At 37.9% G+C, this 27,639-nt stretch overlaps 1 protein-coding gene across 4 annotated transcripts in view; it reads right to left on the bottom strand.

Moving 5' to 3' along the window:
- The window catches only part of LOC149784426 (DENN domain-containing protein 3-like), a 432,202-nt gene that overhangs the window by 124,892 nt on the left and 279,671 nt on the right, over positions 1-27,639 (bottom strand). For all 4 annotated transcript variants that reach the window (XM_089932491.1, XM_089932490.1, XM_089932493.1 and 1 more), the window contains one exon: positions 26,492-26,685. In XM_089932491.1, the coding sequence (XP_089788617.1) occupies positions 26,492-26,685 (194 nt within the window). The remainder of the gene's footprint in view (positions 1-26,491; positions 26,686-27,639) is intronic.

The raw sequence follows: 27,639 nt of genomic DNA, 5'->3' as shown, positions 1-27,639 counted from the left end.
GTGCAAAGCTGGTCCCTAACACTGCTATACCATGAAGAACACTTCTGAATTGATATTCTGCACTTGGTAGCTGGGGCATGTTTGTCAAGCAATGAACGCAGGCAGTTATTGAGTTGTTCTGCTGTAGGAGGTAAGCAAGTTGTTAGGTTAGCTTGGATGTCGTGCATTAGTTTGGTTCTATTTATCATACGATAAAATGTGACCATGTTTATGTGTGGGTTGGTTAAATGACTGTTTGAGGTTGAAAACATTAATGGAATCTATGAGTTTTGATGTATTTGGATTCCTGGGACAGTCAAAGTGAAAGTTGAAATCTCCAAGAATAATCAGGTAGCCACCTATCGAATTTCCATTGTCCAGGAGATTCAGAAATTGCTCCAAAAAGAGAGAGTCAGCCAGCTATAAGTGAGGGCTTGAGTTACTGAGGGACCTCTAAATATTGAAAAATATCCACTTAGACATCGAGAAAACCACAGGGGGGTTATGTTGTTGATATTGTTTGGTTTAGGGAACTGAGCTGTTTAATGACTGAATCCTCATTTCACAATCACATCAATAATAAATGTTAATAACATGCTTTTTCTAATGAAGTTGTTCATTTTTCTATATAAATAAGATTTATTTTCAAAATGTCCAACATGTGAAAGATCATTCTAACTGGTTTCAACAAACATACATGTGTACACAAAAACATCTGTGTATTATGTCACTGCTTTTTGTTTTGTTGATTAGTCCAACAAAGAAGATTCCTTTTTTTAAATAACTAGCAACATTTTTTTTGTGAAACAATCATCTGCATAGAAGCTTTGTATTATTCAATTAGTACAATACTCATGTCAAGACTTCATTGGAAGTAATAGTGAAACTTCTTATCATCCTTGAGGATATCTCTAAGTGCCAGTTCAAGAATTCCCTGAAACTCACTTGCCCACAATGGTCCGTATCTGTGAAACCAAGCTCTTTATTTGACGAAGTATTTTGTTTTGCTGGGTTGCCTAGCAAACTTGGATCACAATTATGAATGAATCGGTTAATTTAAGGTAGTTTGTAATTATGTTACATACACAATAACATTTAGAACTTGTTCGACTGATCAACTGAATAGTCAAGGCATAAATCTCACATCTTCGCCTTGCAGAAGCAAGAGCAAATAAAAACAAAATTTTGAGTACAAAGTCTTGAAAGGAAGCTTCAATCAATGGTTCAAACCAGGCTTAGGATAATGACTATTAAAGACAAAAACAACTCCATCTGTATGTAAGAGAATGGGGGACAGGTCTCTGGAGCTCAAAATACTTAATAATATTAACAAAGTGCAAATATGAACCAATCTCTGTGTCCTGAGATAATTCAGGTATGTTGGAGATGGCAGCTCGATAGCCGTTGATAATGGATGCATAAGATCTTTTGGTCTCAAAAGGAAATCAGCAATGGAAATTACAGAAGAGAAGAGAGGATCAATGTGTTTCCTGCTGTACCAATCACAGAAGATTCTCCATCTGGCATCAGAGACTTTGGATGTAGAAGCTCTCCTGGCCTGTATTATGCAACTGGCAACTCAGCCCAAAACTTGTTCTGGTGGAGAGACATGGTTCCCATGCTTTTCTAAAGATAAATTTCCAGGTCATTGCCTGGGTTTTTCCAGGATGAAATTACTTTTTTCAAGGTTCATGTATGACCATTACTGAATGGAATTAAAGAACATTTTAGATTAAAAAACATGCATTTTCTAAATCTAAAAATTTCTCTTTCAAAGCTCTCCAAAAAAATCAAAGTCAGAAAAGATGATCATGTACAAAACCACAAAATGTATCACATGAAACAAGTCTGATTATATTCCTATAAATTGGCATACAAAGTCACTTCAATGTACAGAATAAAAATTCTAACTTTATTTTGCTGCATTATGTTGCTAAGTGGGAACAACATAATGAACATAAATAATGTTTTGTTTCCTTTCAAACCTTTAATTCTAAAGAATTCTATAGCAATATATAAATGCATCTCATAGAAAGTAACATTTTCTATTACAGTATAAAAAAAATCAATAAATGCAAATAATTAGAATCTTGTCTTGTAACGAAAAGAATTTAACGCTGAATTTATATGTGCCAATAAAATCCCAAACAAGATTTTTCAAACAACCTAATCTCCTAAAGATGATCTGGTCAAATATCCATCATTTAAAAAACATTTTCAAAAGGGTTGATTTAAATTTTGGCAAAAGACCTTCAAAATTATATACTGTTGTATAAACCAGGACTGAATGTTCTGTAAAATCAACTTCTTGTAATTCATTAAACCAGACCCCAAACCTGTATTGATACAGGGGCTCGTATTGTTTTTTAATATATACCACCATGTCTGCCAATTCTGCGCATTGGGTAATTCTGTGCAATGATGTCATTTCTGTAAACATTGGATTACTGTTATTTTGGATCAAAAATCCATTTTGTATCAAGAAAAAATGATCACAATTTTATTAAGAAAAGTGATATTCATAAAGTGTACAAAAATATCAGGCATTTTGACTCAAAATGCATATGAAAATGTGATTTCTATATGTCAACATGAAGACCCACTCCATGACCTTCTTGAACCGGCAACCCAGAAAATCCGATTTACTATATACCTTTTGGAATCATACAAATAAATACATTATATAAAAGATGGAAATGTATACCTTAAACAATACTGCATTTTAATCCAAATTTCCATTTTTGCAAGAAGTTGTTCCACACATACAAAATAGTCTGCTACCCAATTTGTCAACTTGCCGCTAGAATATAAATTCTCAAGAAATTCACCAGCATATGTTGTTTCTAAATTCTTAAGTAATTTTTTTCCATCAGCAAGACATTGTAAACATGTTACATCCTATTCATTGTTGCCCTCTTATTGTTGTTCTCTTCCACATAATAGATTATTTTTTTTACAAAATGTTGAACTTTACTAACTTTTTTACAAGCTTGGTTTTGTTTGCTTAACACATTAACCCCTAGCGATGACTTAACAGGGCAGGAGGTAGTAGCCTACTGCCAAGCTCTGTAGCGTCATGGTCATGCATGATAGACTAAAGTGGGTGCTATTATAGAAAGGTAGACAGATGTAGCTCTACAATGATACCAAATAATCTGGGATATCTAGTTGCACTACAAAATACAGATTAAAAAAAAACTCATTTTATGGACCCGACTTTTTTCTACCCAAAATTTGCCCATGGTCGGAATCCGATTTTGTGTTTGGATTTTAGACATTTTGGTCTCAGATCTAAGGCAAAACGGTATGACCTGCAAACATACAGATGAGCCTTTGCAAAAAGTAGGATAAGATGGGCATTTGGAATAAAGAGTGGTCTCAATACAAATATAATGGATCCTTTTAACAACAAAAAAAAAAGACTCCAATTTTCACCCTTCTGCTCATGCGCGAGTCAAACAGAAAATGAAAAACGATGTTTCTAACACAACTAGGCAATATCTTATTGAAAGATCACTGGGGATTTGGTGTTTTCGGATCTATTCAGAACTAGCTTTCAAAATGTGTTTCCTACTCGATTTTCAGGCAAAAATGACAAAAACCTCCAGGGGTTAATGTGTTAATATATCTTGCCATTTATTGGCATTATTATGTTCAATTTTGTAAAACTAGCTATAAATCTGACCTAATTACTCAACTGAAATGCTGACAGAAACAGTCCAAAGTAATGCATTTCATTTCTATTGCCTGATTAATAAATATTACATCTTTTCAACACTGTGTGCAGAATAGGTCGACATATAGAGTGTCAGGAAAACACGGGGGTGGTATCCCCTGTGTCCAAAATTAATATTATTTTGAACAGAATATTCTGGTGACAACTGCCTCTTTTCAAATGGTAAGCATTGCTGTATTTTATTTTCGTCAATCGGTCACTTCAATATTGGAGACGGAAACCTTAAGTGCAGAAATGCCAGACAGCATTGTAATACAAGGAACGACAGCTTTGAGATTCAACAATTTGGAGATACAAATCTGGCTTAAAACGAATAGCAGTCCGTTTTCTAATCCAAGTTTCCTCTGAATATTCCCATCCCATTTTTCAAAGTTGAACATTTAGGTTGGGGTGTGGGGTCACTGCATATCGAAATTTTGGAATTTGCCACCACCGTGCGGTAGCGACATATGGTAGTCGCTTACCAGTGGGCCTAGAAAATTTAAACTTATGTTATATTGACTCATACCTGCATGAAATTGATAGGAAAATAATTTATTTTTTCAGAAATGGCAAGTATTATAAACGTTATGTCAGACTAGGCGAAAATACGGCATAGATGAAACCTAACCCTGTACTCGCCATTTGCATTACTAGTCACATGACTTCACAAATCTCAAACAATGACATCGGAAGTCCAATAGTCATGTGATATCAACAACAAACTCCTTTTTAATGTTGTTGCACAGAAATTCAATTATTTTAAATGAAAGTCAGATACTTTTTGTAAAAACCAGCAATCTGGCCAGCCTCATTCATCAAGCAGAGATCAACGTGGTAGTCACATGATACAAAACTCCAGAAGTTGTTCTAGGAATATATAAATATGGAGAATTTTGTGTTCTTCATTTTTGTATTTTTATTACAACCAGCATACGACTTTCGATGAATTTTTGTTCTTTCTTTTTCTCTACAACATTTGAAAATGTGGGTTGTTAGATTTCTGTACTTATGTGACTGACAATGCAAATCACAAGTGCCAGGTAACATTTCATCAACACCGTAGTTTTATCTTGTCTTGCAGCAGATTAAAGACAAAACGATTATAATACTCATAATTTCTGAGAAAATAAGTAATTTTCATATCAATTTCATGCATTATCACTCGATCTAACAACATTTAAGTTTGCTCGGCCATAAGGTAAGTGGCTACAATGAGCCAGTTGTGAAGAAGGAGAACATGAGGACTGTTATGGAGAAGGGATTCCCAGTGTTTTGACAGGAAAACCCTCTTAAGTGGTAGAGACCTGGGTCAATCGATCAATAGGTCTAGGAGATCAATGAACGATGAACACTAGTGGCACATTGGGGTGATCTGTCTAGTGGAAGTTTTGACATTTTGCAGAAGTGTTGACATTTTGGTAGCAGTTAGAATGGTGGAAAGGTGTATATGAAAAGGCGATCCTAATGGAAGCTGAATGCATCTACTGTCCATGCTCTCTGGTCTGGGACAGTAGAGATACAAAAGGGAATTTTGTTGCTCAGCCTGGTCACAAACAGGTCCACCAGGGGACTTCCTAAGGGTGATAAGTGAAGAGACCCTTCTGTGAGGACAGTTCTGTCTGTTCTGGACAAGCTGTCCACTAATACATTCATCTTGCTGGGGATGTGTTGAACTCTGATTATGACATCCTCTGAGGCTACCCAGGTGATGAGGTTCCAAACCTCTATGCAAAGAGAAGGAGTACATGTGCCTCCTTCATGTCGTAGATATGATATAATGAATGTTTTCTCTGGGGAGGTCATGACACATCAATCACTTATTCAGTTGATGCACCCTTGCAATACTAGATTTACTACTTTTATTTCTATATTGTTAATATGCATGACAAATTGGCCTTAGTCCAAGCACCCTTGAGAATTAGCCCCCTGGCTCTAAATGTGCAACTCAACCACAATCTGACACATTGGCAAACAGATAGGAGTGGGGGTCAGGTGCATGAATGGGCACCCACACCATGAATCTATCCTGATTCATCCACCAAACTGAATGCAGATGTGAGGAGGAACTGTAGAGGCTGCAATTTGAGATGTCCTAAAGGCATCAAGTTGGCAGTGGTATTTAAGGTTCCCAATATGCACAGATAAAGGAATGTAGATAACAAGGTTTTGCTTGTGGCATCTCTAGGAGGGTCAGAATTTGAGCCACATGATCCTGAGGAACCTGGAGTAACTTCTGGTTAGTGAGGAGGTTCATCCCCATGTAAACAAAGTGCTGTGATGGAATAAGTTGACTTTTAGAGGTTGGATAAAAGACCCAACTTACTTACGCTGGATAATGAACAGAACAGATGAAGCAATTGAACCTGGATATTAAGGATATAATCCAGTCATTGAAATACTAGAGAATTGGTATTCCCAGTAGTCGGAGGTAGGCCACTACTCCCAAAATTTGGGTGAAGATGCTGGGTGCAGAAGAGATTACAAATGGCAGAAACTGCAATTGAAAAACTTCCTGGTCTAAAGCAAAAATGCAGATATTTGTGGTGTGGAGGAAATACTGGGATGTGCAAATAGGTATCCTGAAGGTCAATGGAGACGGCCCAATTGAACAGACAAAGAGTGTTCCACATTGAGGTTGTCTCCATCTTGAAGGTTTCCCTCAAAAGAAACTGGCTGAGTGGGGAGAGACTGATTATGATTTGAAATTTCCAGATTATTTTGGTGACCAGAAGCATTTGGCAGTAGAAGGGAGGGATCATTCAGGACCCTCTTGATTGCCCCATCCTGCAAAGGATATGACCTTTTCCCTCAATTTCACCAAACAGGACTAGGGAAAGAAAATCCTCGATAGTGTGGCTTGTTCTCGAATCTGGAGTTGATAACCCTGGTTCAAGAGGGAGAAGACCCACCCAAGCCATTGAGAAAAGCAGTTACTGGGATGTTTGGGAGAGGGAGGCATCACAAGAGAGGGGTTAAATTGCTAGGGCTTCAACTCTTTATCACTCTGTGCAAAGTGAGTGCAGCACCTCTCCTCCCTAACAGGGGACAGCAACATGCTGCCAGAAGCATGAGCTGTGTCACAGTGCTCAACCTCCTTAATGGGAGAGTGCAACCCACTGTTGTAGTTCTCTACCTCTCCAACAGGAGGAATCAACCATGCTGTTTGGAATATGAAATGTGTTGTCTTCTCCTCCCTACTGGAGGAATATCTAGTCCCTCCTTCTGGAAGGGCTTCACAGTCCACCAAACGTGTTGAAGCCAACAAATGAGAATCAGCTCGATTCCAGGTGCCAGAAAGTCATAAAAATGCAGGAGACCACTTTTATTTGTGGTACGTTATTACACGCATAATTTCTCTGACGGTTTTGGCAAATGTCTACAAAGTTGATGTACGTGAAAAAGAATGACATTTAATATCTAGCTTCTTTACACGGTCATGCAACATACAGAGTAGTTCACAAAAGGTCATACTAACTTTTCTCTGTGGGAGGAAGTTTTCAAATCAAATGCACAGCACATTTTCAGCATGAAACTAGATTATCTATGCAATAGTGACTGAATAAGCCCAACAAAAAAAATATATGGAATGGTTGGGAACTTGTAATGTCTTATTTTATCCCTTTTCAATGCTCTGTTCCCTGGCAATTAGCACATGTGCACAGCACTAATTTCAGAAATGAAATAAGTTCATTTCAAAGGTGTAATATGCATCATATCAAAACAATTGGGGTGGTTGCTGAAAACTCGCGTATGATCAATTCCATTACCACTCCATTCATGTCTGAAATCCAAGCATGTGATTGTATGCAATGGAACTATTAACCAAATCAAAATTGCTCTTTTTAAACTCAGTCTAGTAGAGTTGCTAAAATGGTAGCCCACGTCATTTCTTCATTGAAAAAATATTTTAGATTTTACAAAATAAAAATTTATCAGAAGGAAGAACTGAGACTTTTGTCTTCAGAAAAATAAATCTTGTCTGAAGAAATTGGAGAATGTATATACCACCAATCATCACCCTACTGTGGTTTATGCCAGATGGATAAAATCAGTGGAACAAAACTTATCACTGGAATGTACTTGGAATTCTGCTTATATGCAAGATGTTTTGTGTTCAATATTAATTTCTGCATTAGACTGCATAATCATAGACCAAAATATTTACGAGGAAAGTGATTTGGAGAACCATTGATATTGTTTATAATAATCTACAGGATACATTTCTACTACTAAATGTACTGTACTTCTAATTTTTGACCATCTTCTTAGATTACTAAAAGGTGTCTCTTTATTGCCAGCAAAAATGTTTATTATTATCTTCGATATGATTTTTTTTTGTCCATGAAGTGCTAATTTTCGCATGTCTGCAAAAACATTTATTTTTAATTTCTTTATGCTTTATTCAGTTGAATTTAAAGTCAAATGAGTTTTCTTATTGTTTGCTTTTTATAATCAGCAGGTGAGAATTCAAGCACATTAAATGTCCTCCCCCAACTAGGTCTCAAGGGGCAGCACCCCTAATCTGGAGGTCCAGGGGGCCAAAGGCCCCCAGTCAAAAACACATTATACACTCATAAAAAACTGCTCCTTGTACAACTTATGATCATAAAATAAACCACAATAATCATCTGAAAAACTAATAAACTTACCAAAAATGTTCACAATATTTATAGTCACATGAATTTGTTCCCCAGTTATTTCATGTGCATGTCAGTGTTCACATCGTAATTAAATCACAATAATTTCTCAATTTATGCAGCAAAATTTCATAACAAATCTGTAAAAAAAACACCAAAGTACATCAACTATATACAAATAATCCCATACATTCACTTGTCTTTTTCTCCAATGGACACAACCTGTTGATATGCCAGTCGAGCTCTTTTGCGGCTTAGGCAAAGATTTCTTTAGCCTTCCTTTTTATCAACACTGACTTGTTTTGCTCAATATGCAATCATTTCTTTTCCTTCTCAATGAGAGCCTTTTTCCCTTCAAGCTGTTGCTTGGCGACATGCAGTGCACATATTCTGACAGAGGGCTACATCTTTTCTCTCATGCAAGAAATCTTTCTTCTTATAGTAATTAACTGCACTTTTTCCAGAAGCCTTCTGAGCTTCAATTTTTCCCTATGCAACTTCTTTTGTAGGTGCTGTTCCAAGCTCTTTCAACCGCAATAACCTTAATTGAGATCTTTATTGCTGAGGTCACAAAATGCCTGTCCTCTAGCATTCAGTTTTCTTATAAACTGTCCAACTAAATTTCTGTCAACTTTTCACTCCAGCCATTCCCATTTCCATGTTTTTTAAACCTTTATCTAAACTTTTTGTGTCATGGTCTCTCAAAAACTCAGGATGCCATATTTTGCAAACATGCTTCTTCCTTCCATTGCCATCAGTTTCCATTACACGAAGATTCACTGGATGAATTTAAACCTTGACCAATCAGAATACTCTTTTTGAGAGTCATGTGCTAACTAATATATGGAACGAATAATTTACAAGGGTCATTGTGGAATGGGAGTGGACAGACCATTTTTAAAAAATGGATTGGAGATGATATAAAAAATGGACTATATCAAGAAAAATCTGATTGAAGTCAGGAGAAAAGCAGAATTCCACTTTAAAATGGAGAAAAAAATGTCTGAGTAATTAAAAATAAGTTAAACAGACTTTTATCATTTGTCCTAGTGATTATCTCTTGTTCTAGTTCATTCCAGTACAATAAACAGTATGCAGTCAATATAACACTGAATAAAGTGATTTAAAGGATGAATTAGATACTTTTTTTCACCTATTCCTGTGATTCTATTCACCATTGTTGGCCAGGATCTTGTTGCCCACCAATGCTTTCTGTTATGTTAGTCCAGTGTGACTATCTCAACTCCTTAGAACTTAGTGATATCTAGATTGGTAGCAGTGAGTATGTTCAAACAAAAATATTTAATATTTTTCCTCACCAGAGTAGACCTTTGCATTGGAGAGTGGGCAGGATATGCTATTTGCTTGTCAAACAATTATGCTTTTTGTTATCAATGACATACACAGTGTGTTCAGTTGGCAAGGACTTAACTTTTTCCTGCTCTTGTCTGTGTTGGCATGGATTATTGTCTGTGTTGGCATGGATGTGTTGGCATGGATTATTGTCTGTGTTGGCATGGATTAATTAAGTTTGTTTCTGTTAGTGGGTCTGAGGTTTCTGCAATACAGGCTTTACAATGCTTTAAAGTGTCAGCATCTTAATAAGAGGTCTATTTATGCTTTGTGGTAAGTACTGTATGGTCAATCCTTTTCCCTCTGAGCACAGATAATTCTGTCAAAAATGTCATTGTTTAGCTTGCACATTCATTTAATTTATCAACACATAAATTTCAAACTCTCAGTCACACATTTATATCCCTCCCTTTTTGAATATAAAGACAGAGATTAGTAAGATTTGCTGTTCTAATGTCTTTCGCATGTTTTCATGAGTTCTGCCAAGTTTGCAATGTGTCTCTTCCAAACAAAAGTAGCTTGTGTTACCAATCATTTCAATATGCAGTGTGTCTGGAATATTGCTCATGAATATTAATAAGATATCAAGGTAAACAGTGCTGTAGACTCATGGGGGATGAATGGAGTAGTAACTGAATTTACTGCATGTAGGTTTCCATCAATAAGAAGAGGGACAAAAATGACTCATATTTAATAATTCCTAAATTAACAATATTTTCACGGATAAAAAGCTACAATTAGAACTACAGCATCATTTTGAGACTGCAAACATTTCAAATGAGACTGAGTGCATTTTGACACTCAATGCCCCATAAAAGCTTCATACTTTTTATGTATATCTGTATTTTTGTACCTGACCTTCGTCTAAAACCATGTGAATGGTGTACATAACCAGTAACATTTATATTGTCAAGAACATAATATACAGCTAATATTTCTCTATCGTTATATATTAAATACTCAGATCATTATTAATTCTGAACATGTTTACTTCAGTTTAAGTTAATACAGTCTTGCTTCTGACCTTAGAAACATCTAGAAATGAAATTTCCTATTAAGTTGACAGAGTGATACAAATGGTAATTGTGACCTAGGTCAAGTGGAGGGGTATAAAATCTTGCTTACATTAGGATAATGGGTGGATTTATTTATTCAAATTATTCTTCAGTGGAATTAAAAAGAGCTCAGTAATATTCTTGGATTAAATCATTAATTTGGAATTATAGAGATTTCAGACAAGGATGTTTGGATTATATAATTGTGATACATCAAAGGACTGTAAACACATCACTACATTCCAAGCAATTGGAACATCAACACATTTAAGACTACAGGAGCAGCAGGGAAGTTGTACAGACCAGACGTTCCAGACCAAATAAAGCCTCCTACGAGAACTTTCTCCGTAGAAGCCTCAGATTTCAAAAATAAGCCTTCCTACGAAAAATAATTTGCGTAAATTCACTCTTGATTGCAATTTTTGTGTGCAAATTCAATGATTCTAGACAAGTAAAAAAGGGGGGGGGGGAATTTATTCCGTCGACGAAGTTTGCAAAGTTTGGCTGCCGATCCTAATTTTACCTCGCATTAAAACAATATAGTTGAAAATAATATGAGTCGGAAAGCTAGTAGAGTTGGAGAGCCTCACTCTGCAAGATTAGCGCGAGAGCAATTAGCGGCAGTGAAGAAACTTATCCCGGTAAAACAATTATTTAAGAAAAAAGTTCGTGATTACGAAGATTCTCAGTATGGAATTACCGAGATATCGTCAAAGTTGTTGAGTCCAGTCACTGGAGCAATCGAGCAAGTCGCATACGGCGATAAAAAGGAAGATAAGGAACTCAGGAAGAAGGGGCTTATTCCTATGACGAGAGACATTGAGCAACACACTCGATTATTGCCGGAACGAATAGTACAAACACAAACACGAGCACAAGCACAAGCACAAGCACGAGCACAAGCACAAGCACAAGCACAAGCACGAGCACAAGCACAAGCACAAGCGCAAACACAAGCACAACAAGCACAAGCACAAGCACAAGCACAACAAGAACAAGAACAAGCGCAAGAAGAAGAACAAGCTCAAGAGGAAGAAGAAGAAGAAGGGAAGGAGGGTGTTAAAAAAAAAGAACCTCGAGATATAATAATAGAAAAATTTACCAAGAGTGGTTGGGAAACAATGGAAAAACAATTTGAGGTACTTGGAGATGATATTAGATTATTTGCTATTTTTGCTGAAGATTCCTTTGACAATAGAAAGGCGTTTTTAACTGAAGACGGATTTAAAAAAATTAAATCGCGGGATGTTTGGTATAATAATTTATTTCGAGTTAGATTTAATTTATCTGAGGTGAGAAAAACCAGTGCCCTGTATAGTAAATTTCTGGATATCGCAGATGCAAGGAAGGAGGAAAAAAAAACTTCGGATAAATCACAAGAAATAACTCAACAAGAGAAAGAAACTGCGAAGTCCGACTATGAAAATCTTCATAAAGCTATCGGAAATGTTTTTACCCGTGATGTGCATGAACAAATCGCAAGGGGAGAAAATTTAATAGATATTGCCGCGGATTATGATAATAGGGATAAATATTTTAACCCCAGTGTTCGTGGAAAACCTCTTGAAAAAAACAAATATATCGAATGGATATATTTTGCTAGTAAAAAACCTCCTTACAAACGTGATGACGAATATTTTAAATTTATGGAAAAAGTAAACCAAAAAGAAAAAGAAAAGGAAGATAAGGACGTGTTAACGGAGTGGTTTAACGAACCATCAACACAAAAACCAAAGACAGGAAGCGGATATACCGTTTGCCCTGATAGTGTTGTCAACGACGTATCTCGCCTCGAAGTATTAATCGGAGGAAAACGAGCCGGAAATAATTCCCATGAAGTAATCAATGAAGCCTCGGATATTTGTCAGCGATTATTCCGCGGTGGTGTCATTGATTCTCACATTTACAAGGAACTTGTCGATGAGCTCATCGATTAAAACAACACAATTGAAATAACATGATTGTTCACAAACATCAGCGCAGACCCAAACAGGTCCGCGTAGTAAACTCTCGATTGCCCGTATACAGATATATCCACGGTAATGGATTCGGCGATATTATTGGAAGTCTTTTTACGCGAATAATACCTAAAATCGGACCCATGATCAAACAGCTCGGGTTAAAAGCAATAGGAAAGATCGGCGAGACTGCCGTTTCTGGTATCGGTAATTTGGCCAGTAAAGGCTTCAATACTGTCAAAAGTAAAATATTAAATTTAGTGCGCAAAAAACAACCCGTCAAATTGCCTATCACCAGAGAAATGCCACCCGAAATCAGCAAAGTCATAAACGATGCGGCAAATAAAAAAATAAACGATCTAGCGCAGGAAGTCGCTAAGACAAATTTAGCGCAGGAAGTCGCTAAGACAAATTTAGCGCAGGAAGTCGCTAACACAAATCTAGCAAAGGAAATTGCTAAGACAAATCTAGCAAATACAAGCTTCATTTCAGGTAGCGGTCTTCGTTTTAGATGATATTCTTAATAATAAATGTTCGCACAAGTGTCAAATGAAGTGTTTGACATGGACGAGCCTGTAGGCAGAGATACATCCGTGCGAGATTTCCAGTATTTCTCGTACGATGCAGTTGACCCAAATACAAATAATCGCTTGGAAATTCAAGTCCACGATACAACAAGATATTTTCTTCCATCTGAGGCATATATCGAGGTTGTTGGGAGAATTATTAGGACAAACGATACCAACTTTGGCGAACATTTTAAAGTTGGATTCGTCAATAACGGCATTATGGCATTATTCAAGAGCGCCACTTACATGATCGACGGAAGAGAAATCGAATCGATTACGGATAACGTTGATATAGCAACGACGATTATAGGCCTAGCAAGATACTCGGATGATTTTACCAGATCAGCCGGTCCTAGTATGATGTTCGCCAAAGATAACTCTGATACTGCTGATCATGTCCAGTATGAAGCCAGGAGACCGAAAAAACATACCGTCGGTGCCGATGACGCCGACGTCGAAAGTGTGATGATAAAAGCAAATAACAATTACAACCTTGGATTTGCCACGAGAAGAGCTATGTTGACTAACAATGAACTAAGATTTTCCTGTGCAATTCCGCTATCTCACATTTTTGGATTTTGTAGACATTTCCGAAAAGTTATTTACGGAGCAAAACACACGATAACTTTCGTTCGAGACGCTGCTGGCAGTAACAAAGCCATCTGGCGAGAAGCTAGTGCGGATGCCGCTAATGTCGGTAAAGTTGTCCTTGAAAAATTTACCTTGTGGATGCCAGCAATAGTTCCATCGATGCTCGAGGAAGAAAAATTATTATCATTCATGAATCAAGGCGGAAAATCCGTCATGTCCTGGTTGACAACGATGACCGACTCCTGCGATGTTAATATCAACGGAATATTTACCTGGCGAATTGCATCACAACAGGGCGCTTCGGCACCTAGGCACATCTTTGTTGCTCTTCAAGCCGCAAACAGATACGATCAAGAACACAGTCATATGATATTCGACAATTTTGCAGCAACAAACGTTTCACTGAGAATAAACGGCCAGCAAGAGCCATCCGAGGAAATAGCCATCGATTTTGAAAATTTTTCGACGGCCCGCGCGTATCATCGATTGTTAAGTTTCATGGGTCGCGATCAAAATATCGATACCGGATTGCAAATATCACAGTTGGATTTTAATACTCGCTATCCTATCTATTACTTCTCCCTGGAGCATCTTGATTTGGTAAAACAATCCGTTGTCGATATCCATTTCAAAGCCAGAATTAACACAGGCGGAGCAGCAAGAGCCATCGCGGTAATCCTCAGCGATAGAACAATGATCTTGGAAGGCATTAGCGGTAAAATGAGAGTCATCGATGCTCCTGTCGAGAATATGTGATAAATTCCAAATTTAGACTAAGCGATTATTAATATGCCATACGAACACGTCAGTGTAACTCTGACCCCGGGTCAGATGAAAAAGCTCCAATCAGCGATATCAAAGCGATGCGGTATGAAATTAACACTGAAAAACGATCAGATTCACGGTGGACCTAACAAACTGTCGCTAACTAGAGGTCAACGTGAACGATTTACCAAGGCCAAATCAGCAAATTCTGGCGTTCATGTGAGCCTTTCCATAGGCGCCATCAGAGACATGGTCAAAACAGGCGGATTTCTTCCTTTTCTCCCTCTGATAAAAATGGCCCTTCCGATTATTGGAAAGACATTAGGATTAGGCGCGCTCTCGGGCATAGGTTCCAAATTAGGAGAAAGGGTGGTGGGAGGACGATACGGTAAAAAAAAGGGAGGGTTACTTCCCCTCCTCTCTCCCTTAATCGCGAAAATGTTGCAAAAACAACAAAAAGGATCAGGCCTTTATCTAAGACGGCCCCCATACGGATCAGGCCTAAGATTAGCACGGCCTATTCAAATTTAGATTTACTTAGCGAAGCAAAGAAAAAAAAAATAAAATTTTTCAGAGGCGTATTTATGCGGGATCAACTACCGAACAAACCAAACCTTACCGAGACGGGAATAATAAATCTCGATAAAAATACCGGCCCTGGAACACACTGGGTTGCCTACGCGATTAATCCTCGCGAAGTCGTTTATTTTGATTCGTACGGATTAGCACCGCCAAATGAATTTATCAACTATGTGTCTTCGCTGAAACTTCCGGTTTGGTATTCGACACTTCCAACGCAGACATTAGCGGATCCACCAATATGCGGTCCAGAGTCAATTAATGTTCTTGACGCAATTTCAAAATCATCCGGTCCGTATCACAAAATTGTATTTGAATACGCCGTAGATAAATATCATGGTTGATATTTACGGTAGATTTATCTACAGGAAGGAAAAAGCAGAAGTGACTGACGTCGATCTATCAAAGTTCGCAACCAAGAGCGATATTAACAATCTTCTATCGCTGTCAGAGGTGGACCCTGGCGAAGTTGCTGTTTTTCAAAATACCGAAGGGCGATTACACACCAGCAACGTGAAAATAACTGATATAATCAAGCGAGACGAATACCGCGATCATATTAGTCAATTTACTCGTCAATCGGAGATGGTATTAAAATCTATTGCTGATATTACCGATATTATCGCGGTATTACCACTAAAGGCCAATATCGCGGATGTGGAAAAATCCGACAAGGAGCTATCAGCGGCGATGCTTCTAAAGGCTGATAAAGCATTACACGACGATCTTCAGGACAGAGTGACAAAAAGATTTACCAAGCTAACTAACGATCTTAAAAAACTAGACGATACATCAAAAAATCTCAGTAAAAAACTCGACGAGGATATAAAAAAATTCATCGAAACCTCCTCAACTACACATAACGATCTCATCGAGAAAACAAAGAAAATAAACGAAGATATCGCCCAAACCAACAGAGAGATTGAATCGGCACGTGCATTAATATTTCAAAAAGCCGATAGAACATCACATAACGACCTCAGCGAGAAAGTAAAATCCATCAACGAGGAAATTACCAAAATAAATACCGCGATGGGTCAGAAAATCGATAGAACATCACACTGCGATCTTACCGAGAAAACAAAGAAAATAAGCGAAGATATTGCCCAAATCAACAAAGATATTGAAGCGGCACGTGCATTAATATTTCAAAAAGCCGATAGAACATCACATAACGACCTCAGCGAGAAAGTAAAATCCATCAATGAGGATATCGCCCAAATCAACAAAGATATTGAATCGGCACGTGCACTAATATTTCAAAAAACCGATAAAACATCACATAACGATCTCAGCGAGAAAACAAGAAAAATCGACGAGGATATTACTAAAATTAACGATGATATTAACGCGGTACGCCAAATCGTAAACGAAAAAATCGATAAAACATCACACGACGAGAAAACAAAATCCATCAACGATGATATTAACGCGGTACGCCAAATCGTAAACGAAAAAGTCGATAAAACATCATACGATGATCTCCACGAGAAAACAAAAAAAATCAGCGAAGATGTTACTAAAATATCCGAGGAAACCTCCGCGGTACGAGAATTAGCAAATAAAAAAGTCGATACATCAGTGAACGACGGAAAAATTCAAGAAATCAACGCGAAAGTTCTCGACGCAACTACAAAAATTAACGATATTAACACAAAAATATCGTCAATGAACCTTGGAAGATTTGCGCGTGTTTATACACCAGTGGAATTAATGACAGAAAATACTACTTATTTTATGACACTTGTGGTACAAACAAAAGAACTCACATGGACACCCCTTGGAAATCTTGATACTTTTGTCGCGCCGTTTGATGGTGTATATCGAGTACAATATATTTCCAAGATAAAATTTAAGGTAACAGCCAGATTTCATGAAATTCATGAATATTATCCCGGATTTTTTATTATTTCCATGAAGAAAAATGCCAGGGAAATATTTACAATAGAACCACCAGATAGAACTACGACAGAACCAACGCATTATCATGCAATATTCGAATATTTATCACATTGAATCCAATTGGCTAGATAAATAACTAATAAATGACCGCATCGGATTACCGTTACAATCAGGCGCGATCATGGCAGGATTCGCTAAAAAAACTCCTCGACGAATATCAAACAAAAATAAAAAAATACCAGCGTAGATTAGTTACCATTGACGTCGCCGTGTACGCGGTATCCGCGGTAGTCGCTGGTGCTGGAATAATTTTATCCGCGGTAACAACAATCGCACCAATCGTTGCAACGATAATAATCTCGTCAACAACGACAATCGCAGGTGTTCTCAATATCGTAGCGAAAAAGATATCCTCGTGCACGAGTGAGAAATTATCGTTGTACAAAAACAAACTAACCAAGATCAACGACGCGTATTCGAAATTATCATCGTTGCTTTCGGAGAGTCTCAACGATGGCGTTATCTCCGATCTAGAATTTTCGGTAATGATAAGTATTTACTCGGAGATTGAACAAATGAATATTAATAATGTCCGAACTAGCCCAGATCGTGACAAACACGACACCGCCGACAACAACGTTAATATCGTTAAGCTCAACTAAGCCAGAATTTAGCATCAATTCGCTTGTTTTTGACAACAAAAACAAATCCGATGGAACACCTGATTGGATCGTCGTTGGCATACCAACAGGCAGTTACGAAATTGATCAGCTGGATAAGGAATTTACCACCAGAATATCAAATATAACCGGCGATGCTACTCCGGGAATAAGGATATCTGCGCACGAACCAACGCTATCATCGATGATAGAAGTGAAATCACCGTACATGGTAGATATTTACCAATCATCGATTAGGACCATATTAGGTTGGCCCGAAATCGCACCTCTAGCAAAACCAAAAAAATCAGATTTTATTATTCCAGGTTGGTACGAGGAAGCTCCTCCAGAACTACCGGAACCAAAAAAATCTGATTTTACCACTGACGAAGGATGGTATGGAGATATCAAACACAAACCTCTGATCGATAGCGCCATCAACCTCATGAATAACCACAAAATTAACCTGGTAATATTCGCTTTTACTTTTATTAACGAAAGAATTCTCTCGTGGTTGCCTCTTCCTAAAATTCCCCCCGGTGTGAAAATCTTCGACGCTACCCACATTTACAGGATAATAGCCCCCATAGATGGTATCTTGGTAAGAAGAACCCTCGACGAATTTATTCAAGAACATACAATACAATTAAATTTATTGCGGGAATCCTTTCATGAATGCATCTTAAATAAATCAGGCTCATGTAGCGAAATTATCAAACGCGTGAAAATTTTAAATCAACTCGCGAATGATGTTGAATATTATCATGGAATGTTTATTCAGGCGATAGTCGACGATATATCAATTGCCGATTATGTTCTTCCTATTAGCAAATTCGAGTTGATCAGAAATTCAGGAGAAAAACAAAAATTCATGAGAGTATTTGGATTAACCGAGGAAACGCTACCAAATTTCAAATTTCCCGATTATGATGTTGATAAATTGAGAAAATCCGTCACTGATACCATCGATGATTTATTTCCGAAGTTACATGCCGCGTGGACTAAAAAAATACAATCAGAATCGATTCTCAGACACGATAATGATCCCGCCGGGCAGGGGCGGCATATCTCGCCAGGTATCGTTAATATAACGGAAGTTATCGCGATTTATCTTCACGCGGATGTTGTCGAGGGCAGCTACAATGTTGATTCGTCAGAGTCAAATCAAGCGCAGCAGGGTTTTATCTTGTATTCGTTTTCACCTAGCGCCTCTCCTGGTTATTTGATAATAAAAGAGCCAGTGAATCCATTTTACCTGCGATGTCATAATCGATTATTGTCAAGGATAAATTTCAAACTGACGGATCAGAAGGGAAATTTGCTTGATATCCGCGGGGAAACTGTTAGTATCAATCTGCTGGTGAAATCGTAAATCTGTACACCAAGGAAAAATGGGCCAAAAAAATAAATAAAATCCAGGGAAATTTTCAAAATTAGTATTTTTTTTTTTATTTTTGATGGGGTAAATACCCGTCAAATTGTGAAATTTGTATAATTTCGTGAATCTGCCGGGTAAATTACCCGTCAAATCGAGTAATTTGTATAATTTTATGTTTTTGATGGGGTAAATACCCGTAAAAACAAAGAAAATTGGATAATTTCAGTAAAATAAAATTATTTGGTAAATAACAAAAAAAAATAAATAAAAATCAGAAAAATTAGGAAATTTGCGTAATTTTATGTTTTTTATGGGGTAAATACCCGTCAAATCGAGTAATTTATATAATTTCGTGAATTTGCTGGGGTAAATACCCGTCAAAATTATGCAATTATATAATTTCGTAAATCTGCTGGGGTAAATACCCGTCAAAATTGCAAAAAAATAAATAAAATCCAGGGAAATTTTCAAAATTAATTTTTTTTTGTGGAAATATTCAGGAGGATATTTCCTTGGCCTTGTTCTCATCGACAAGCTTTTTCAACTGTCTGATGCGCGAGCTTGTAATTTTTCTTGATTCATATTCGTCGGATAAAATCAATCTAGCTTTCTCCACTAGCGTAGATAATTTAACAAAATCCTCGATGCGATCATCGCTGACTGTTGCAAGCGATTGGTACATCGCAATTTGGATTTTCTTTATTAATTTGTATTCTGACGGCAGCGTGTATTTGTATTCAAGTTTCCCTTGAACAATCGCCTCGAATTCGGATCGGATTTTATTCGTGTCCAACTCCGATGGAAGATTTATTTTTTTCTTCAGGTCATCGATGGCTTCGATGATATTGCTTATGGTTTGTTCATTCATATTATATTAATTTTGTAATATTCAATTATTCTTCGTCGCTTTCCGAATCGAATATTATTGGTATATAGGAGAATTTGATCCATTCACCGAGATTGTAGGAAAACGTCGCATGTTGAATCCCCCCTGCCACTCGCTGCACCGAGGCTGTATTAATATTATAATATTTCGCAGCGGCCCTCATTGACTCAAATGCAAATTCCTCGCCTGTTGCTTGATTTACCGATTTGACCGACTTAGCTGATCGTGCGCCACCGGTATTGCCGGATCTACAATTTTCACTTTGTGTAACCGCTCGGAGATTGGAAAGTTTATTGTTGAGTTTATTTCCGTCGATGTGATCGATAACAAGTCCAATCTCTATTGGTCCGTGATAACATTCGTATATGAATCTATGGTTGAAGTACTTTGCGCATCTTCTTTTATTATTTTTATTGATTGTAAATTTAAGATAACCAAATTTATCAAAATTACCAACAGGATTCTTTGTTTTGATATATCTGACAATACCATCCGATGATGCTTCGTATCCCTCGATCGTAGGATGAGATCTATACTCGTGTGTGATTTTCATTGCAGGAATCGTCAATTTCATTTCCATATACAATATTCTGTTTGTTTAAATCGTAATTTGCCTTGAATCGATTAATGTAATCCTCTTCGCATGTTATCACCGACGAGGATCTTTTTTTGTAATATCTGAGCAATTCTCGATAATTTTTCCCTCCACAGGATAAACACAATCGAGTCTTTCCTCGCGTGCCAACTTGGCAAACTAAACACCGTTGTGGTCCTTTACTGCCTCGTCGAATCGCATATATATGAGCGCCACAATAATCGCCTCTGCAGGATTTGTCGCATGATTTTGTTGATCCGATTGGTATCCATTTGCACTGCATATTATAATTTAAATATTTGTCTAAAATATAATAATGGATACATTTGATCTTGATGAGGCAGAATATATCATTCCTGAGGTTGATCGTGCCAAAAAAGAATTTTTCGATGATGGGGGGATTCATGTTTGGTCGACATGGAAAACTAACGCTGTTGATGCTACGATGAATCTGGAACGGGCCAAGAAGATAATCGAGCATATAAAAAACTCGCATTCCGAGGAGCGATTTATCTTTGGAATAAAATTCATCGCACAAATGCCTGACGACACTTGGATTATTCGCGATAAACGAGATCCAATACGTGGCGGTAAGAAAAACGTCGTTCTTGATAAAAATTCGAAGCCAGGATTATTATTGGGAATTGACGGTCCTTATTATGCCAGGGCGTATCCATCTAGCGCTGTTGTTTATGGAATTTATCGGCTAAATAATAATCCTGACATGAAAAATCTACCTGCGATGAAAGAATCACCGATGATAAATTGCGTTGCCGAGCGCGTTATCGAGCATATGAAAAACGCTCGTCGTGGATCTGGTCTGACTCAGTTGAGGTTGGATAAAATTAACGCGTGGGCGAAGACAGTTGTTGATGGCGCATCGATTGACGATGTTGCTGTGTTGAGCAAGAAACTTAAATTTCCTATTACGGTGAAAACGCTATCGGGAGAAATATTATATTCGTCGCCGTATAGATCTCGAGGAGTACCAATCGAAATTGTTGATCATAATTCACATGCGTGGTCGCAGTCGGTAATGATATTCCCGCGAGATCGCGCTGTTAAATTTTATCCTGTTGATGATGCAAAAGACAATTCCGATGCCATGTTCCGATATATCAAAATATTAGCCGCATCTGATCCAATATCGGTTTGGTTATTCTCGAGCGAAGAAAAGTATGATCAGTTTATATTGCCGCGCGGAGATATTTACCGAGATGAAAAATTACATGAATCTATGAAAAATATCGCGGTGAAATATTCGTCAAATCCTGATCAGTTATTAACGAATTGCTTTACTGTTCCGTCTGTTGCTGCTCACGCTGCCAGAGAAAGAAATTCGTGGAAACCTACAAAAAATGAATTTCTCACTGATATTCAACTTAGCTGTATCGAATACGGCCATGGCGGATTGTGGAATACCAAATATTATTTCGAAGATATGATCTCTGTTGATATGAGCGCGTGCTATCCTGGAAGTTTTCTTGGATATGGCGATTGTGCGGATTATTTTGCTAAATTTGGCCATCCCACCAACGAAATGACGAGAGTGGCAATTAACGGACCGTTGCCAGATTTTGTTATGACCGGATTCGCTTATGTTACTTCATTCGAGTTTGCTGAAAATTTACATAAAATTTGTTATATTTGGTTCGGTCGGCATTTCTCTCAACGCAGATGGGTCCCTATAGTGTTGTTGAGGTATATGCTAGATTCGTCAATGTTAGTATCGTTGACAGTGAGCGAGGCAATTATATCGTATAGAAAACAAACTAAGGTGTGGCTACCGACGGACTGTGAAAACGCGAAGGATATTGGAAGAAAAATAATTGGAAAATTTACTCAAGGGGGATCCGTTGATCATAAACACCGACACGCTAGGTTGTTTATCAACGATGCCGAAATGGATTTTATTATTGCCGATACGGTATCGGGAGGAATATTCTGCAACAGAGAAAATATTATTATTGACGGAGTAAAGTTGGGTACCGTAATTAGCTATCTCGACGGAGAATCAGCGCAGTATACGCATTTGAGATCATCGATGCTTGCTTATGTGAGTATAAATTTACTGTCGATGATAAATAAATTTTCTGATATCGCGGTAAGGGTCGCAACGGACTCGTTTTATATCGATAAGAAATATCAGTATAGGCTGGATAATTTAATCTCCGATGGCTCTTGGGGCACTTGGAGGATAAAAAACGAGGATATCCTAGATTATTGTGAGGACGCTGATGTTGAAGATTGCGATAAATTTCATCGAGATAAATTTGAGGAAATATCGACGGCTGCATCCGCATTTGACCCGATTTCACGTAACAAATTTGTTTACCTAAATGGTCCTGGTGGTAGCGGTAAAACAACGCGAGCGATAAATTTATTTGCGAAATCTGATATGATAGTGTTGACTCCAACTCACAGATTAGCGCGAGAAATAAGGCAACGCGGCGTTGATTCTTGCACATATCACAGTTATTTCAAATACAGCGGTGGATTATGGGATTCGGCTCGCATGGGAAATAAATATATCAACAGAATTATAATATTTGATGAAATTTGCACAGTAAATTTAGTTGTATTAAAATCTTTCCTGATCTGGCTGGAGGAGAAAAATACAGCCGTGATAATGTGCGGAGATCATGGCCAACCTGATCCGACTGATGGTGAATCTCCTCACGAATGGCTCAGGAACTTTGTTGAATATTATGAGGAAATCGACGCCGATTATAGATCCGATGATATTTTACTGACTGAATTTAAGAAAATAATTCGATTACAACCGAATAAAATTCAATGCGATGTGATGAGAAGAATAATCGACGAGACTCCGATGGATATTTTTCTTAATTTGTGGCGTCTCGATCATCTGATTGTTGCTAGTAGGAAAATTGTTCGTGATGTTATTCAGGAAATGTTATTCAAGCTTCATTGCGAGAAATTTCCAACATTGCAGGTACCATTGTGTTACAGGCCCGCTGATACCAGGAAACAAAATATCAGTGTTACTTTACCCTGCGGAGAGGAAAAAATCTTAGTTTTGAATGATATTATTCTTGTTGATATTAATCTTGTCAATGACGCGATAAACGCAGAAAGATCACCATGGAAATTAGGCTACGCAACAACGATACACTCATCGCAGGGATTAACCGTGGATGGCCAAGTTTGGATCGTCGATGATAGAATTTCCTGGTCAAATTTAGTTTATTTAGCCGTGTCAAGAGTAAGAAAATTATCTCAATTAGGTAGAATTCGGTTTCACATTAATGACGCTGGCGGTAGTTGAGTATCTTTCGGTATTATTTGTAATTCTTCCTTGGTAAATCCGCGTTGTGGCGCTAGCGAATCTAGGAAATAAATTGCTGGTCTTCCTGACGATCTTGTTACGGCTGATATTTTGTGTGTTGTTACGCTCCAGGTTGGATCGGTTGCTCTTTTTCTTCCTCCTTCGGCCTCGCCTTCTTTATATAAATACCGGACCGTGACGCTACCTAGCACAGGCGGAATTGTGGAATCTCGCTTTAGGGGTATATTCGATCTTGTAATCGCAATTGCGGGTTTCATTGCTATTGTTCTCGTTGTCTCGTTATTTAGTGCGTTAATCACATGAGGCAACCTCGATACCCAATCATGAGATCGATTATCTTGAATAAATTCACGCGCGTACTGGTATCCGAATAATCGTTCCGCGAGAGTTTTATTGAATCTCTCAACGATAGCTTGATTGTGATGAACACCTACAATACCGCGACGGATTTTAACATTATTCTTTTTCATCAGTGAAGTAACCGCGCCAAGAAATTCTCGACCTGGATCAACCTGGAGAAGCTTCGGCCATATTAATGGAGATCGTGAATAAATTTCGCTAAACGCCTTAGCGATCTCCGTTGCTGTTTTATTCGATAACGGCTCGGCTTCCTTGTATCTGCTTGCGATATCAACAACCGTTAACACGTATTTATATGTGACTCCGTCGACGGTATCGTAAGGAAGAAACATTAAATCAGCCTGATGGACTTCATTAGGGACACTGACAGAGAAACTCGCATATGATATTTTCTTAGGCGGGGGAAGATAAATTTGCCAGACTGCCTGTTTCGATAGCCACGATTCAGCAACGGATTGTTTTACTTTTGCTGCCTTGGCGAGTTTGGCTATTGCTGATTTTCCTCGCCAGAATCCTCGCGGAGAATAATATATCTGCTCCATTATTATTTACCAGCGCCGAGTACTAATTTACCTTTCATCGCGCCTTTTATCAACCAAGTTGCCAATTTTTCTTTGAAACTTTTGTCAGGAATCGCGTTTAGTGCGTGAATTAGCCTAATATCAGCGAGATGTCTTTGTTGTAAATCCCCGCTGCGATACGCAAGATCGTGATAGTAACACGCGTTATCGATGGCGTTTACTGGATCTTCGTCGGGATTTGGTTGATTATCATTGTTGAGTCTTATATCGAGCCTCGTGCCGGGTCCGCAGTAATTGTATCCTGGCAGATGCTTTTCCCCCGGATATTTCGCCCAGGGCAACCCAGGTAGATTTTTCATGGAGGCGGTAATGTCTCCTCCGGTTCTATTTTTTTTTTTACAAATCTGAACTTGCGTGTCTTACAAACTTCGCATTCTCCTGCAATTGCGTTCCTGTTATTGCGTGTGACGATTTCGATTGGATTTATCGTAGCTGTGCGCGTGCGACACTTAACACAATATAGATCCATGTATTCTAGTAACATGAATGTAATTGATTTTTCCGCCACGAAGAAACGCGAGCAAGCGAAACACAACGCGGTGTTACCGAATTCGATAAGGATGATAATTATTGGCCCGTCTGGTTCTGGAAAGACGCAGCTGTTGCTAAATTTGATAATGCGATGGCTAAAATGGGATAAGTTGTATTTGGTTGCACCGTCCGTTGATGATCAGCGTTGTTATCAAGTGCTAAAGGAATTCAGCGACAATACCGACGAAGGCACAATCGAATTCATCACAGACATCAATGAAACCCCATCCGTGGAAAATTTAGATGGCGATGTTAATAATCTTGTTGTATTCGATGATGTTATGCTGGATAAGCAAACTAATCCGGCTAGGATATTCTCGCGTGGCCGACACAAGAACACCGATGTGATTTACGTGACGCAGCGATATACGCAAATTCCAAAAGTAATTAGGGACAATTGTAATATTTTGTCGGTGTTCAATGGCGTTGATACTCACACGTTGAGAAATATTCATCAGACTTGGTGCAACGGCGATATGGACATAAACAAATTCAAAAATTTCTTCAGCCGCGCCCAGGCAATACCGCATGGTTTCATCACGATTAATCTTCATGATCCGCGTAGTAGATATCGAATCGGTCTTGATCAAATTTATTTATAAAATTGCAGCCAAACTTTGCAAACTTCGTCGACGGAATAAATTCCCCCCCCCCTTTTTTACTTGTCTAGAATCATTGAATTTGCACACAAAAATTGCAATCAAGAGTGAATTTACGCAAATTATTTTTCGTAGGAAGGCTTATTTTTGAAATCTGAGGCTTCTACGGAGAAAGTTCTCGTAGGAGGCTTTATTTGGTCTGGAACGTCTGGTCTGTACAACTTCCCTGCTGCTCTACAGGCATGTCAACACATCGATATTGGAACTTATTTGGAACACCAGTGGCATTCAATTGGAGCTTCATACAATTTTGGAGATTTAATAGATCTTTTAGGATTATTTGGGATTTAATTCACATTACTTTAAGTTCTGTTTAAATTTTCACTTTGTATTCAAGAGAAATAAATTATTTGTTGGATTTTAGAAGAAAACAATTGGGTTCTTTTCTATTACTTAATTTAAGACCAAAGAGTCGTAATACTATACCTCCAGGTGTATAAAGCAGAGCCTGCACTGTCTTTCTCTCCCTTTCACCGATGTTGGGGTCTAGTCTATGCTGCAGTGCTTCGAGAGTGTCTTTAGGTAGCTTGTGATAGTCATTATCCTTGTATCTGGTGTAATAGGCCAAATGAAAGGCAGCTCTTTCTAAATCCTCATGATTTGCAGTGCGTTCCAGCTGACTATGAAAAGGGAGATAATTCATAACTTTAACCAGTTAAAAAATAGTAATAAAAAAGAGCCAATAGTCCCTTGAGGGTACTGATAATACTCTACTAGTCAAAAACAATTTTGTATGACTCTAAGATAAGTCAGTTTCTTCTTTTTAACTTCTGATTATTGAAACCTATGCTACTTATGAAAAAGACCAACATACCATTATGTTATGCTTGAATTAACATGTTCTTAATATGACATTAAGTGCAATACAAAATTCATTGACATGGCTTCTGACCATGAACCTGTTATACAAGATGGCCACTATTGCATAAATGGCTTGAAGCAGCTGTTCCGTTTTTTAGTGCCGTTTTCATGATATTTGTGCTTGTTGCCTGTTTTCATCTATGTTACTGTGTTCATTATGTATCGGCTGTTAAATTCGTGTGTGTTTCTTCATCTCCTTGTTTTGGAAATGAGAACAATTATACTTTTTCCCAGCTTTCTTGCACCACTGTTTTTGAACAAACCGTCATCACGTGATACTTGCCAGTCAACCCGTATATGCTACGATGGACCCTCATTAATTACTTCAAATGATCACTCCTTGGCTCTTCACACTACATTGTGCTCTAGACTAAACGAACTGGGACTACATTCATCATTACCTAAATGTAAACAGAAGTGAAAAAAGAAACGTTGTTTCAAAGCTGGCCGGTGTAGAACAGGAAGAAGAATTCCAGTTATCTCCCTTATTTCGGCTTGACAATTTAAAAAAAAATTTGACCGTTAATTTAGATAACCTAATTCAAATCCCTATTAATTTGTCAATCTTTCTGTCAACTATCCAAGAGATACCTCTGCGTATTGCATTATTCAATGCCCATTCAGTAGGACCACCAGAAAAGCGCACAGAAATAGTTACTTTTATCAATGACCAGAATATTGACATCTTTTCCCTGACAGAAACATGGCTAAAA

The sequence above is a fragment of the Sinohyriopsis cumingii genome, chromosome 14 (genome assembly GCF_028554795.1).
Source record: "Sinohyriopsis cumingii isolate HCF-2022 chromosome 14, ASM2855479v2, whole genome shotgun sequence".
NCBI lineage: Eukaryota > Metazoa > Mollusca > Bivalvia > Unionida > Unionidae > Sinohyriopsis > Sinohyriopsis cumingii.
This window is presented reverse-complemented; position numbering and strand designations above follow the sequence as displayed.